General features: G+C 40.0%; 1 protein-coding gene across 1 annotated transcript in view; it reads left to right on the top strand.

Moving 5' to 3' along the window:
- CLIC4 (chloride intracellular channel 4) overlaps positions 1-5,858 on the top strand; it is a 65,447-nt gene extending 59,589 nt beyond the window's left edge. Inside the window, exons 5-6 of the mRNA XM_074377152.1 lie at positions 1,399-1,580; positions 2,288-5,858. Of these exons, the coding sequence (XP_074233253.1) occupies positions 1,399-1,580; positions 2,288-2,452 (347 nt within the window). The 3' untranslated portion in view covers positions 2,453-5,858. The remainder of the gene's footprint in view (positions 1-1,398; positions 1,581-2,287) is intronic.
- Positions 5,859-14,640: the final 8,782 nt, after the last annotated feature.

The raw sequence follows: 14,640 nt of genomic DNA, 5'->3' as shown, positions 1-14,640 counted from the left end.
GTGTACTGAGCTCATCTCCACATCCTCTGAATCCGCTTCTCCTCTAGGAAGGCACATGTCTCAGCAGTGGTACCAGTATTCACTCTGGGAATCTTGTTCACCAGCTTCTCTGTACTACTCCATTCCCCAAAATATAAACTCTGAGAGTGAATTTAACGATGCTTAGAACAAAACTTGGCATGTAGTAGGGTCTCAATTTATATTTTGTTGAGTACTTCTATCCTCCTTTTTCCATAATTCAGTTTGGTTTCCAAGCTCTGTAAGTTTTTATCTACTAAGAACATCTAAAACTCTTTTTATGCCTGTGGCCCCCTACCTAGCTAAGACTACCATCTGTCGTCTGGACTACTTCGAAGGGACCAAGGGATGAGTGGGTGGGAGCAGTTTGGAAGAAGAGGCATTGGGTTAGGGCATTTATGTTGCTGGTGAAATACCTAATTTGCAGCATGTGTACTTTTGCCTTAATCTGTTAACGGATCCAACTTTATTCAAACTCGTAACTAACAAAGAGTGCCACCTGATGATACTTAATTTTCTGTTATGGCCAAGTACTGTAATCATCAGTGTGAACTCGTCTGTTCTGGGAGTGGGAGGGTAAGGTGAATTGAGAAGACAAAGGATTAGACGTGATGAAAGATCTGCCTTTTATTCCATATTCCTTTCTAATGATGTTCCCACCTGCCCTTCGCTAAGTCACTAACCTTGACTTTCCAGATATACAGGGGTGTCTCTGTCCTGCTTCTCTCTGAATCATAGCAGGCACAGCATCTTAATCTATTTTGCTAAAGAGGCCTCCAATTCAGTGTTGTAAGTTGAACCCTCTAACCTGACCTCTGCTTTTCATGTTATTATAAAATAGTGCTGTTTTTGGCTTATTGTGTATTATAAGACAGAGCAAAAACTTCAGGCTTCCCTGCTTGGATTGTTTGGATTGGAGTTTCTCAACACATTTCATGGATATAAATCCAAATATTTTTATGGGAGCAGGACTTAAAATTGAGGGCAAGAATCTCTATCTTGGCAAGATTTTCTTCTCTAGATTTGAAATAATAGGTTTGCCTTTTCTCATCCATTTTTACAATTTAAACATCAGCTGTGTTGTGCCATGATATGTTTGTATGTGGGGCATTTAGTTATTAGCAAATTTTTACAGATACCATTATCTGAAATTTTTATGCTTGTTTTTATATTTATCTATAATTTTATCCATAAATTTCTTTTATCTTATCTCTCTCCCCCATGTAAATAAACTTCAGGAGAGCAGAAACCTTGTCTATTTTGTTCTCCAGTGCTTAGTGTCGATTAAGCATTTGACAACACTTATTGACTGAAAGAATAATGTTTCTACTTTGGGCTTGGGTGGTTTTCCTTCTTAAAGTACCTCCCTCTTTCTTTCAGCATTGGAGAGGGGTCTCTTGAAGACACTGCAGAAACTGGATGAGTATCTGAATTCTCCCCTCCCTGATGAAATTGATGAGAATAGTATGGAGGACATTAAGTTTTCCACACGTAAATTTCTGGATGGCAATGAAATGACACTAGCTGATTGCAACCTGCTGCCCAAACTGCACATTGTCAAGGTAGGCCTGCAGGGTCACGTTGCTCTGATACCTAGTACCTCTTTGCTAAGACAGCCCTTCCTCTGTGTGCAGAACTTTGTTGATCTTTTGACATATGACACACACTATTTAGAATCCCCCAAATAGTGTAACTTAATGCTGTCAGGACAATAGGTGAAACACCGTAGGGTTAATTAAATGGAAAATTATGTCTTAAAATTGAGGCATATGAAAAATAGGAATTTGTTTTCTGTGACTGCATAAAAATTTAAAGATGTAACTTTGAATTGGTTGCTACACTGACAATATATGATTAAGCTTTGTTCTATGATCACCTACCTGGCTTTTTCTGTTCAAGGCAGACAGTATTTATTGAGCATTTATTGTGTGAGACACTTTGCTGAATAGGATAGTTGTGCAACAAAGATCAAGATCAAGGAAAACAGGGATCTAAACTAGTGTGTATGTTTTAAAGTATTTATCTTGTGATTACACTTGGCTGTTTCTCTGGATGGCCAAGGCAGGCATTTGCAGTCACTGCTTCTGAATCTCTGGTGTCGTTTGCAGTTATTATTTAAAACTCTAGTTGGTATGAAGGTGACAGACTTATTTTCAAGTAGAAGCAGTTCTCAGAGATTCACAGAATTAATTTGCCCTAAAATCAGAGATATGTCTGGTTTATAAGACATGGGATATAAATGTTAACTTTTGATCTCTTTGTATTTCAGGTGGTGGCCAAAAAATATCGCAACTTTGATATTCCAAAAGGAATGACGGGCATCTGGAGATACTTAACTAATGCTTATAGTAGGGATGAGTTCACCAATACCTGCCCCAGTGATAAGGAGGTTGAAATAGCATATAGTGATGTCGCCAAAAGACTTACCAAATAAAACAGTACTTCCGAGAGAGATGTCTTGACATCTTCCCCTGACTAAGACCATGCTTTCCCTAACAGACTGCTCCTCTTCCTATACAGTAGAAATTTTACTTTGCATGAACATGCAGTTATTCCAGACTAGGACAAAGGATAGACCAGGTATAGTAGCTATCTTTACATATATACTCCTAAGCAGTATTATTTTAAAAATCTTTTACCCCGCCTACCTCCCCGACCTGGTATCCTCCTCTCCTCTATTTGCAGTCACTCCATCACAAGCTCTTCACTTTAAAGGTAGTTTGCCGTCTCTCTAGAGCCCTCACCACTGTATCCATTCACTGTGTGTAGATGGCAGAACTTTTGAGGTGCGTTGTTTAACTGTTAAAACAGTAACCATGACCTCATCAGTCAGGCCCAAACTGGTGCATAATGCATGGTACAAGGAATATTTATGTATTTTTTGGAAGTTTATAATATTTAGTAAGAGTATATGAAGGGGTTGCTACTGTATCAAAATACTGCTTCAATTCGGTCTATCCTGGATGTGTACTAAAGGACGCTACCACCAGAGGAGACAGCCTTCCACAGAAAGTCACTACAGATTTTGCTATTTTACTTTGTACATGGATTTTTTACTTTTGCCTAAAAACATTTATATTTCATACCAATTAGAACACCTGACACTATGTAGAAGCTAAAAGTTTAGAGAGAGGAATATTTTCAAGATCTTCCTCAAGCATTTTAGCCATATAAGAGAAACCAATGGGCACCTGACACTCTCTGTCTAAATATATTGTTGGTTATATGTATTTTGCCCAGTGCCATTCATTTGGAACATTATTGCTTTTTTCCTTTATTTTAAAAAACTCCTTTTTTAGATAAGCATAGGTCTTGCTGTTTGTAGATCTTTTGAGCAACACTACATAAATTGATAATTAGTTGATTTAGCTATAGCAGTACAGTGATTAGTAATGTAAAAATTAACCTAAGGAATGTAGCGTGGGTTTGTGAAAATATCAAGTAGAATGTTTCTAAAGTGTATTTAATGTGGATAATCCAAAGAATGAATTATCCATCCTACATTAAAAATGAGAAAAAAGACACAGATTACCATTCCACTTCCACTGACTGTTAAGACTTTGGGTAGAGGATGGTTCACTTCTTTTGGACTAAATTATAGTTGTTAAGGTGACTACATATTTACTGCAGTTTTGCCTAATCTCAATCACTGCACTTCCTTCAATTAAATTTTTCTGCAGCTACATTGAGGAATAGCACTCTGCATGTTTGTTTTGTTTCTTAAATTGAAGTCCTAAAGCAGGAATTATTTGTGTTGTAACAAGGGAGGATGAACTTGGTAAAAATAAAACAAAGTTTGCTATGTATTTATTCATTAAAAAAAAAAAAAACAACACCCAGCAACTTTTTAAGTACTACTCCAAAGACTGGTTGTGACTATAATAATGTTTTTGTAATTTTTTATACCTAACTTGTTTACGAAATGCTATTTCTCATAGGCTGTTTTTGGAAATTTTAAGTATATTGCTTTAAAATGGCAATATTTTCTTCCTCTTGATATGCTAACATTTACTAAGCACTGACTTTATGGAAGCAGTCTGATTTTTAAAAGCATTCTGCATTTTGAAGCCCATCACTAATTAGCTTGGTATAGAAAGATAGGGAAAGCTCCATATTGTATCCATTTGGCTCAGGGAGATTTCTTTGTCTTACTTTTCTTAGAACTCCTTCCTGCTGATCAAAAGTTTGAGTGCCCACCTTTTTGTAATTAAATATTGGATGATTTTATCTGGTTCAAAGAACAAGCACTGTTGGGTTATCTATTGAAAAATTCTATGACAGCAGCTTCTGTGGGTGAAAATGTCACACCTGCGCCAGTACACGGCCAGCCATCTTCACTTCCCACTGACTTGTAAATCAGTGGTGACTTGGCATTCAGGTGATGATACTGAATCTTGCCTCATAGCTTAAAGTATGAAAAAGATTCAAGAGAAGGGAGGTGGGTATCTGTTCTTACAAGTGAATGGCAGACTTAAGTGGTGCAGAGGAGAAGGCTAATGGGGAAAGAGCTGCATTCCTCAAAACAGAGAGAAGAAAGATACATTCTGAAACTCAATTCTGAAGTCTTTTTACTCTGGATATTGATTTTTCTTAAAATTTATCTTGTGATTACACTTGGCTGCCTCTCTGGATGTCTGAGGAAGGCTGTCTTTCTGTTATAATTTTGATGAAGGCAGGATTATTTTTCTCTGTAGAAAGGCAGATCTTATTACTTTATCAGGGAGGTTTAGTCAAATGGGATGAGATTGGCAAATGGACAAAAGCTAGTAAAAAGATGATCCTAGAATGTGCTTTCTAACGTATCTTGCATTTGTGGACAGAGGATAGCTTAAAACCTTGGGAGATTTGGGACATGAACGTTTTCATAGCAGTTCATGTAATGTATGGGTTAACATAATAGAAGTCATCTGATATTATTTCTGCAACTACTAAGTTATTTCCCCCTTCATTTAAACCCCTCTTGTTCCCCTTAAACAAGGAGATTAGAGTCTGACTGGAAGATCTTACTAATTTCCAAGGGATTCTGATAATTTTTTGTGTTCAGCAGTTGGAAAGTGCTCTACTATTTTGGTTGATATAACTTCCATTTTTTAAAATGTAGATGCAGATTTTCTATACAATTCTATTATTTTCTTTTACCAGGATTGTTGACTTCTGTGATAAAATTCATGTAAGACTTTATTTCTTGGTATCTTTGGCTTATACAGCTTATCCCTGAGCAATCTGTATACAATGAAGAGGTTTCTGACATTTATTCTTACACTAAGTTGTTTGACTCTAGAATTTAGGAATATTTACTTCTGTTGAGTTTTGACTCTCTCCAGAGTTGCATGTAGATAGCTTTTATTGCTGTGCATTAAAAATACCCACTTAGAAAGTATCTACAAGGTAAAAATGAGAAGAAATAGAAATGTATTTTTTCAGGAACATTTTGATACACATTTCATCAAGTTTATTGATTAACCAATTTCTTACACTGGTTATAATCAGCATTTGATTCAAAGAGAGGGACTCATTCATTATTGATTTACTGTATGTTCTTTTTTATTCCATCCTTTTCAAATTACCAAGGTTGGGGCTGTCAAAATTATATTTTTGTCATGGAAAAACACTTCAACCCCCCCCAAATCATAATGTTGAACACAATTGGAGTATTTTCTTTAGAATTACTTGAAAAGACAAATGAAAGCTTATTATAGAAAGCTTGTATTTTCTTTTCTCTTTCTGGAACCAGTATATTGCTGGCAGCTATTGTATTAAAAAAATAAAGTATATTTTCACTATCATAAAAGGTTCTTTCTTCCCCTCATGAAAATAAATAACAACTTGTGTTAAAAGTGTTTTTATTTGAGACTACTGTCTTTTCATAAGTGGGCAGTTCAGCACATTTAATAGATTAAAGGAGAAAACCCTGTGATCATCTCAATAGGTACATAAAATAACTTGATAAAAACTTCCACGATACCCATTCTTAGCAAAATAGGACCAGAGATTAATTTTTTTTAACCCATCAAAGACACCTGCCAAGAACTTACAGGAAATCTCACATGAGTCCTCTTGATGAAGTCAGGAATAAGACAGGGTCGCCTTCATTCACAGCTGTTATTCAGCTACTTTCCACAGCTGCTTTATTAGAGGCATCTTAAGTCAATGCAGTGAAATCAGCAAGAGGAATAAGGAATCGGAAAGAATCGACCAAATTACTTCTCTTCTGCAGATGATGCGTTTATATAAAAGAAATCTAAAATACCCTACTATTAGAAAATAAAATTCAGATGCTTACCAGATACACGACTGAAACAAAAATCAGTATAATTACTGTATACTAATATTAATCACATTAAAAATGAATAAATTAGTAACATTGGTTTCTTCTGGAAGAAAACTGGGTGACTGAGAAAAATGGATGGGAAGTTGTCAATGTATACTTTGAGCATTTAGAAATTTGCACCATAAGTATATTACCTATTCTAAAAAATAAAAAGTGCTTTAAAAGATAGACTGTAAAATATTTAGGATCAAATCTAATAAAGAATGTGCAATTCCTTTATGGAGAAAAGTACAAAATACTATCAATGGGCCTAACAGAAATCTGCTCAATAGACAGGTGTACTGTGCTCATGGATGGAGAGCTTAAAAGCATAAGAATTGCACTTCTGTCTTAAGTAGTTTATAAATACAGTACATTTTTCCCAGTAAAATCCCAAGAGGGTTTTTTTGGGAACCAGATAAATGGATTTAAAACATTCATATGGAAGAATTATGCCTCCCAAACAGCCAACTTATATCTGGAGTGGGGCGGGAAAAGAAGGTAACTTGCCTGACAAGATGTAACGACTTAAGCTTATAGGGACTGCTGGGGAGGATACAGTAGGTCACAGCGACACAACACTCCTGCTGCGAGTACTGAGAAGAACTAGTTTAAAACACCAGAATAATCTTAAACATCGGAAAACTGTGGGAGTAATAAGGGGTAAACGAATTGGAATTTCAGAAGAGGAAGCCTTTCTGAGGTGAAGTGATGGTCTGGCCATTTTCTCCTCTAGGGGCATTTGCTGATTCTGGGCCTGGAACTGAGGATTGGGTTTGGTCCATGCCAAGTAAAACATACTTTTTTTTTTTTTTTTTTTTCTTTTTCAACTGGGTAGAACAAATCACAAGGCTTTTGGTGACAGGGCACACTGGAAACCTGAGGCTCCTTAAATACGTGACTGGTTTTCTCACAAGACATTTGCTGAGTTCCAGAGCTCTACATGCCCTGCTAGAAGCTAAACCCACAGCTTCCAAAAGGCAGAGTGAAATCTCCCACAATCACACAATACTTAGGAGACAAAATTTCATTAGAGGCAGGGCTTACCTGAAACACAGAAAGCAGCTTCAGCTTAGTGGTTGCCTGTCACTGGTGGTGGGGGTGGGAATTAACCGCAAACAGGCATGAGGGCTCCGTTCTAAAGATGGATTGTAGATAAGGGTCTAGTATCCAGAACATTATAATTCATACAACTCAAATTATAAAGTAAAAAATGAGCAAGAATTTAAATAGACACTTCTCCAAAGAAGATATACATGTGGCCAATAAACACAGAGAAGCTTAACACTACTAGTCATTAGGGAAGTGTTAAAAAAACACAAAAAATACCTTCCGTGATAGCTATAATCAGGACAATTCTGTGTTTGCCATGATGTGGAGAAATTAGGCAAATTTCTCATACACTGCTGGTGGGTATGTAAAATAGTGCAGCCACTTTGGAAAACAGTTTGGCAGCTCCTCAGGAAGTTAAGCATAGTGCTACCACATGATCCAGCAATTCTATTCCTAGGCTTATAACCAGGCGAATTGAAAACTACGTCATAGATGCTCATGGCATCATCCTTCACAGAAGCCAACAATGGAAACAACTCAAATATCCATCAACCAGTGACTGGATAAACAAAGAGTAAAAATACTATTTGGCTATAAAAAAAAAAGTACTGATACAAGCTACAACACGAACCTTGAAAACATTACACTCAGTGAAAGAAGCCAGACAAAAGGCCACATATTAAAAGATTCCATTTGTATGAAATGGCTAGTGTAGACAAATCTATAGAGATAGACAGTAGATTAGTATTTGCCAAGAGCTGGGGGTAGAGAATGAGGAGTGACTGCTAGTGAGTACAGGCTACTTTTTGGAGTGATGAAAATGTTCTGGAATTAGCTATTAGTGATGATCATACAACTTTGTGAATATACTATAAACCATGAATTGTATACTTTAAAAGGGTAGACTTTATGGTATATGAATTATATCTCAATCTTTAAAAATTGCAAGGGAGCAATTCTGCCTGGCTAAAAGTTTTGGATAATCAGTGTATTGATAGGTTGATTGGCAACATTAGTGATGTCTATTTCCTTTGTGTTTGAATTAAAGTTCACTTTAAATGTCATCCAAAATATATTCGTAAAGGGGAAAGGGTAAAAAAAGAATGTGCTTATGGCTGCTAGACTTTATAAATTTAACAAAAATCATTTAGTTTTGTTTACCTAAAATGGGTGAATTCTACAGTTTGTAAATTATAACTCAATAAAGCTGTTTGAAAAACAAGATAAAAGCACAAATCTGAAATTAAGAGTTCATTGTGTGGGTTTAATAGCCGAGCCCACACAGCAGAAGACAGAAGATAGGTCAATAGAAAAAAATCCAAATGGAAGCAAAGAGAGTAAAAGAATGCACCAACAAAACAAGAAAAGAGCATAAGAAACATGTGGGACACAGTCAGTCTAAAAATACATGTAATTGAGGTCCCAGACGTAAGAGGGAATGAGGTGGAAGCAATATTTGATGAAATAAATGGCTGAGAATTTTCCAAAACTGCTGACGGACATCAACCCACAGATTCATAAAACTCAGCAAACTTATTATGGAATAAAACCCAAACCAAACCAAAATGAAGAGAAAAAACATCACACCTAAGAACATCATGGTCAAATGGCTGAAAACCAAAGACAGAAAATCCTAAAGACAGCCAGAGAGAGATATCACATAACCTTTGAAGGAACAATGACTGACGTTCCAGCAGAAACTTTGGAAGCCAGAATCTTTAAAGTGCTGAAAAAGTTAACGAAGCTAAAAGGAGTAGACAAATACACCATCGTAACGAGATTTTTAACATACCTTTCTCACTAACTGACAGAACAAGAAAAAGACTGCACATGCGCACACACACACAGAGTAAGAAATAATTAACTAATCAGACTTAATTGACATTGGAACACTATATCCAACAACTGGAGAATGCACATTGCTTTCAAGTGTACACGGAGCTTTTAGCAAATAGTCCATATGCTGGCCCATGAGGCAAGCCTCAACAAATTTCAAAGGAATTAAATCATACAAAGTATGTTCTCTGACTGCAGTGGCATTGAACTAGAAATCAACGGTTGAGAGACAGTAAGAAAATCCCAGAATAAGGAACCAGTTACAGCAAGTGCAACAAGCCTACACCCTATGCTAAATGTAAACATTTTAATTTAACAAATACATTCAGTAGACCAGGAACTATTCTAAGCACTTTACAGATATTAATTCACTCTTCCTAACAATCCTGTGAGATCGAGACCATGATTCTCATTTATGGATGAGGAAATTGAGGCACAGGAAGGTTAAGAAACTTGCTCAAGGTCACACAGCTAGTAAGTAACAGAGCCCAGATTAGCGCCCAAGGAATGTAGCAATACGCAGAAATGCGGCTGCTTTTCTCATCAGGGTGGACTTGGCTCCTTGACCTGGGACAGCCAAGGTAACTGGGTTGCCAGCTAAGCAGAGCTCAGCTGGAGCAAATCTATTTTTGTGTTTCTTTTCTGAGTCAGGGCTGTTGCAAGGAGCCAAAGGTAAAGGATCCAGGCCCAGACAATCCCCGCGTACCCCAGGGGACTTACCACCCCAGGGGTGTTACCACCTTCTGCGGAGGAGGCAGTGGCGGCGCTCTTGTCCCTGAAGCCCCGGCTGGCTTTCCTTGACCCCGATGGCCGCCGTTTAAAAATGACCGGCAGGGGGCGCAGGCTCCTCTCTTTTCGGCTCCGCGGCTGCAAACAGGGCCGTGCCAGCTGCAGGACCTCGTCCGTTTGGGGAGCCGGCAGCTCGGTTCAGCCGCGTGGAGGGCTTCCTTCCTCTTTATCAGATCTGTCAGGGCTGCTGCACTGTGAAGGCATCTCCGGCCTCTTGCCTCCTTCCTGTGTGGAACGGACGCTCCCCGCGCAGCCGCTCATCTACACCTCGGCGCCTCCCGCCCGCAGAGGCCGGGCCGGGTCCCGCTCGCAGCCTTCTTTGGGGGGTGGGACCCAGCTTTGAGGTCAAGTCGCCGGGGGCTTTGGCTTCCACCGGCCCCAGCGCCGCGCACGCCTGGTTCTCGCAGCCCTGTTGCACTTCTGCACGCGGTTAGTTCTCGCCGGCCGGCGAGGCGGCTAGAAGAAGCGCCTCGGAAGCAAAACTAACAGGTCTCGTGGCAGTTGGGACGAGGCGGGGGGGGGGGGGCGGGGAGAAGCTGCTGCGGTTGGTCCCAGGCTCCTGCCCCCTTCGCCTCTGCGACTGCCGGCCGTCCGCTGCCACCACGCCAGGTGCGGCGACGCGGCTGTCCCAGCTCCCGCAGGTGCACCACCACGCGGCGCCGCCGCCCAGCAAGAGCCGACGCCGTGAGCGAACTGAATGGTGACATTGTCTCTAAGAGGAGGGTCCCTGTGCCCCTGGAGGGACGAGTGGCCTCAAGCGAGGGAAGCTGCCTTTGGGGGGAAAAAAAAGACAGCCAGTGACACATTTCTGATGCCATTTCTTATTTTATAAGAAATCAATATACTTCAGTTTCTTCTAGTGTTCCCTCTTTCTCTAATTTCCTCAGGCACATAAGAATAAATGATTTTCACTGAATCCTATGTTCCAGTTACTGTACTGAGTTTATATACATATAGGTATAAATAAATTTAAATATATAAATGTTTTAAATATAAAACAAATAAATATAAATACGTCTATTTTAAATACATGCTTCAAGTCTTTTAATCTTGTCAACAATCTGTTGCGGCAGGGATGATTGTTAACCCCATCTTAAAGATAAGGAACTTTAAGCATAGAGAGGTTTCAATACTTTGTCCAAGCTCACATAGCCAGGAACCGACCGTCTGGCTCCAGAGCTTCACCCTCAGAGCACTGGGTTCTGGGCTGTCACCGCTCTGTATTGGGAGGGGCTCAAGCTGTGGACTCAGGAAGGCTGATTTCTCGGCCCAGCAGTGGAGCAGCCCGGAGCTCCCCAAGTGGACTTTTCTAGGGGAAGTTCAGGGGGTTCCTAGCTGCACTGGGCCCAGCTCCAGCCTCCAAAGCACACAGGCCAGCAAGGACAATGTGAGCAGAGCTTAAGGCTCTAATGCTATGGACCAAGTGCACCGACGCTTCATTTCTGTGTAAAAGGGAGGGTCTTGTTTGGTGAGAGGGGACTCTGGGAAGCCAGGAAGAGCGGAAGTGGCCTCTCCACCTCCTTGACTAGAGATAGACGTGCAACTCCCTGCTGTCTGCAGAGGTCACTGTAAGCCAGCAAAACCATCCTGCTGATGGATGACCAGGAGGTTTCCCAACCAAGGAAGGAGCAGAAGACAAGCCCAGGGCCCTCTCCAGTTCCTTCCTTCACTGGAAACACTGTCATTTCGACGATGTCATCTCATTCTCTGAAATAGTTTACTGTGAAGGAATTGTTCCTAATCTCTTCAGAGCCTCCAAGAATCCCATGGTCCTTGTCAGAAAAGGTTGCCTAATTTAATTTAATTATTTTTAAAATCGAAGGTAACGACAAAAAATGTAGATGAAGTGAAGTCGGCCCAACTCACTGGGCAACATTATTGATTTGATTATCAATGGAGATTTCTTTTTTTAAAGAAAAATCCTTCAGTGTTCTCAAGTTACCTTTCACCTTGGTATTCTAAACCAACTCTCATGATCAGATGCTTTGTAGAAATCATAGTGAGAGCAAACTAGAAATACTCCAGCACCTTTGGCTCATCCGTGAATAAACTAAGGGTGAGTGACTTGCCCAAGTCCCCACAGGTAGTTACTTGCAGGATGGAGACTCCTAGGACAGTGCTCTCAGGACTAGACAGGATTTGGCATAAACACGTGATGGCTTCCAGGTAGGGACAGTGTTGCCACTAGAACCCCATCTCAATTCCCTTGTCCTTGGCTTTCAGGGAGTTCCCTGACTTCATAAGGCATGGGCTTAACAAATAATTCTTGGCATCCAAAATCTTTATCTCATGTTAAAACACACTTAACTGTACAAGATGCTCTGTTCATTAAGAAATAACACTATGGTGCTCCTCCTGGTTGCAAGACACTGGCTGGATGTGAATAAATGGAGACATGTGATTTCTGCCTTCTGGGAACTTCCAGGATCACAAGGGAGAAAGACATAAACACAAATAACCAGGCAATAAAAGCAGAAGGTGAGAAATGATTCACCGGAGACTTAAAAGCACTATTCATTCATTCACTCACGAATATTTATTGAGCCTACCTTGTGCCAGATTCACAAAGGAAACAATCACTTTTCACTAGGACAATTGACAGTGTATCAAGGGGAATAATTTTTCTTGCAGATTTTTAACTCTTTAAGTGATTATCAAAGTAATTCTTCACATTGCAGAAACTTTGGAAAGTACAGAAACGGGTAAAGAAGCACATATACAAATTTCCCCCAAATTCACCACCCAGAGGCAATCCATGTGCGGTGTGTTTTCCAGCCTATTAGCTAGAAATTTTTTTTTCTTTAAGAAGTTGAGAGCTTGCTTCCCATTCTCAAATCTATTACATCACAAACATTTTCCCACGTCATCTGGAACTCTTGACTGTTGTAAGGCTCTTTACCCAATGCTTTCAGTCACATGGATGCCCAGTATTTGACTCATTTGCTCCCGACTGTAGGGCATTTAGGTTCTTTCCAGCTTTTCATTATTACACGTTCACACTGCAGCAAACATCTCTGTACGTACATCTTTGGCCCTATTTCAACTTTTAGGTTTTGGAGGAAATAATCAGAAATGTGAGTCAAAAGTACAAACAGCTTAAGAAGATTGATAAATAACACCAAATTATGTGCTGGAAAGTTTCTAAAGAAATGGTGAAAAAAAAATGTGATCAAAAATAGGAACATTTTTCAGGCTTTCGATAAACATCACCCAGTGCCTTGCCAGAAATATCTCACAAATTTACACATACCCAGCACCTGTGCACAAATGCCCGCCCGCTGTGCTTCAGCCTGCCTGGAGCAGTGTCTTTGATAACTTAATGCATCTTATTGCTATTTGCACTTCTTTGGCCTTTAGAGAGAAGGGGCATTCTCCCCCCCAACCCAGTTATTCACTGGTCACTTATATTTGCTTTTTATTATGTCCTTTGCGCCTTGTATCCATGGGCATCTTGTGTGTGTATGTGCGTGTGTGTGTGTGTGTATGTGTGTGAGTGTGGGGGGTTTATTGATTTGTGTGGGTTCTTTATAAAGTAAGGGTTCTAACCATCTGCCTGTGGTATTTGCTGCAAACATTTCCCCCCAGTTATCTGTCTTTTAATTTTGCTTGAATTTTTTTAATCACACCGAATTTTTTTGTTTTTATGTTGCGTGGATCTGTCAAGCATTTCCTTTGCGGTTTCTTCCACGACTTCGAAGCTTAGGATGTAAAGATCAGTTGGTGAAGGGAATTCCCAGGTGAAGGATACAGTAAGGCCTTGGCCAGGAGGCCAGAGGTGACACAGTTTGGGTGGGTGGGTTGGATTTGTCACTTGGGGCCAGATCGGGGATGCCTTTCAATGCTGTGCTTGGGGTTGCAGGTGAGGGACCCACTGACTGCTTTTGAGCTGGGAGATGGCATATAGGAAGAGCTTGCCCAGCAGAACCCATGTCTTCAGGATGACACCTGAATATTGGAATGTGTGACTTCTACTGGGAATAATGTGGAACCTATTCTGGAAAGCGATGATGAGAAATCCAAAGTTTTTAGTCCAGTGAAACTTGAGAATTCTCTCCCCTGTCTTCTGAGTCTGCAGCTGTTTTGGTGTTAGAGGGTGATACTTCTGCTCTGATTCTGTTACTATCAACGCTGGGAAGGCTCCTTCAGGCCCGCAAATTTCCTCACTTCACAGCAAATTGATACTTGTCGCCGACACCTCCTCCCTGCTGGTCATGGCTTCCCTCCAAGCCTGGCCCAGACCGCGAATCTTGAAAGCAAACCTCCACTTTTCTGCCTTAATGAAAACGGCAGTTTCAATAACCAATTCTGCTGGAGAAACCGCACTTGAACAATTTGTAAAATCTCTGGGAAGGACTTATTCTGGGTGGCCAGATTTTTGGTGACTAAAAGCTGACTCCTTAGAGGACTGTATTTTAGTTTCTGGTTAGACACTTTGTGAACATGTATTATACCTCTCAGCCCTTTATTTGTTCTCTTTGACAAGACAGTATAATACATTCCTAAATGAAATACTTAAAGATTTGTAAGTTACCCAGAATCCCTGCCTCCCAACACAAACATTTCATTTTTTCCCATCCTGTCTTCCATGTGTGCCTGCATTTTACAGGGCTGCAAATCATTGTACAGGCTCTCCT

This window comes from Camelus bactrianus, chromosome 13 (genome assembly GCF_048773025.1).
Source record: "Camelus bactrianus isolate YW-2024 breed Bactrian camel chromosome 13, ASM4877302v1, whole genome shotgun sequence".
Taxonomy (NCBI): Eukaryota; Metazoa; Chordata; class Mammalia; order Artiodactyla; family Camelidae; genus Camelus; species Camelus bactrianus.
Note: the sequence above shows the minus strand (reverse complement) of the source record. Positions and strands in the feature narration are given on the sequence as shown.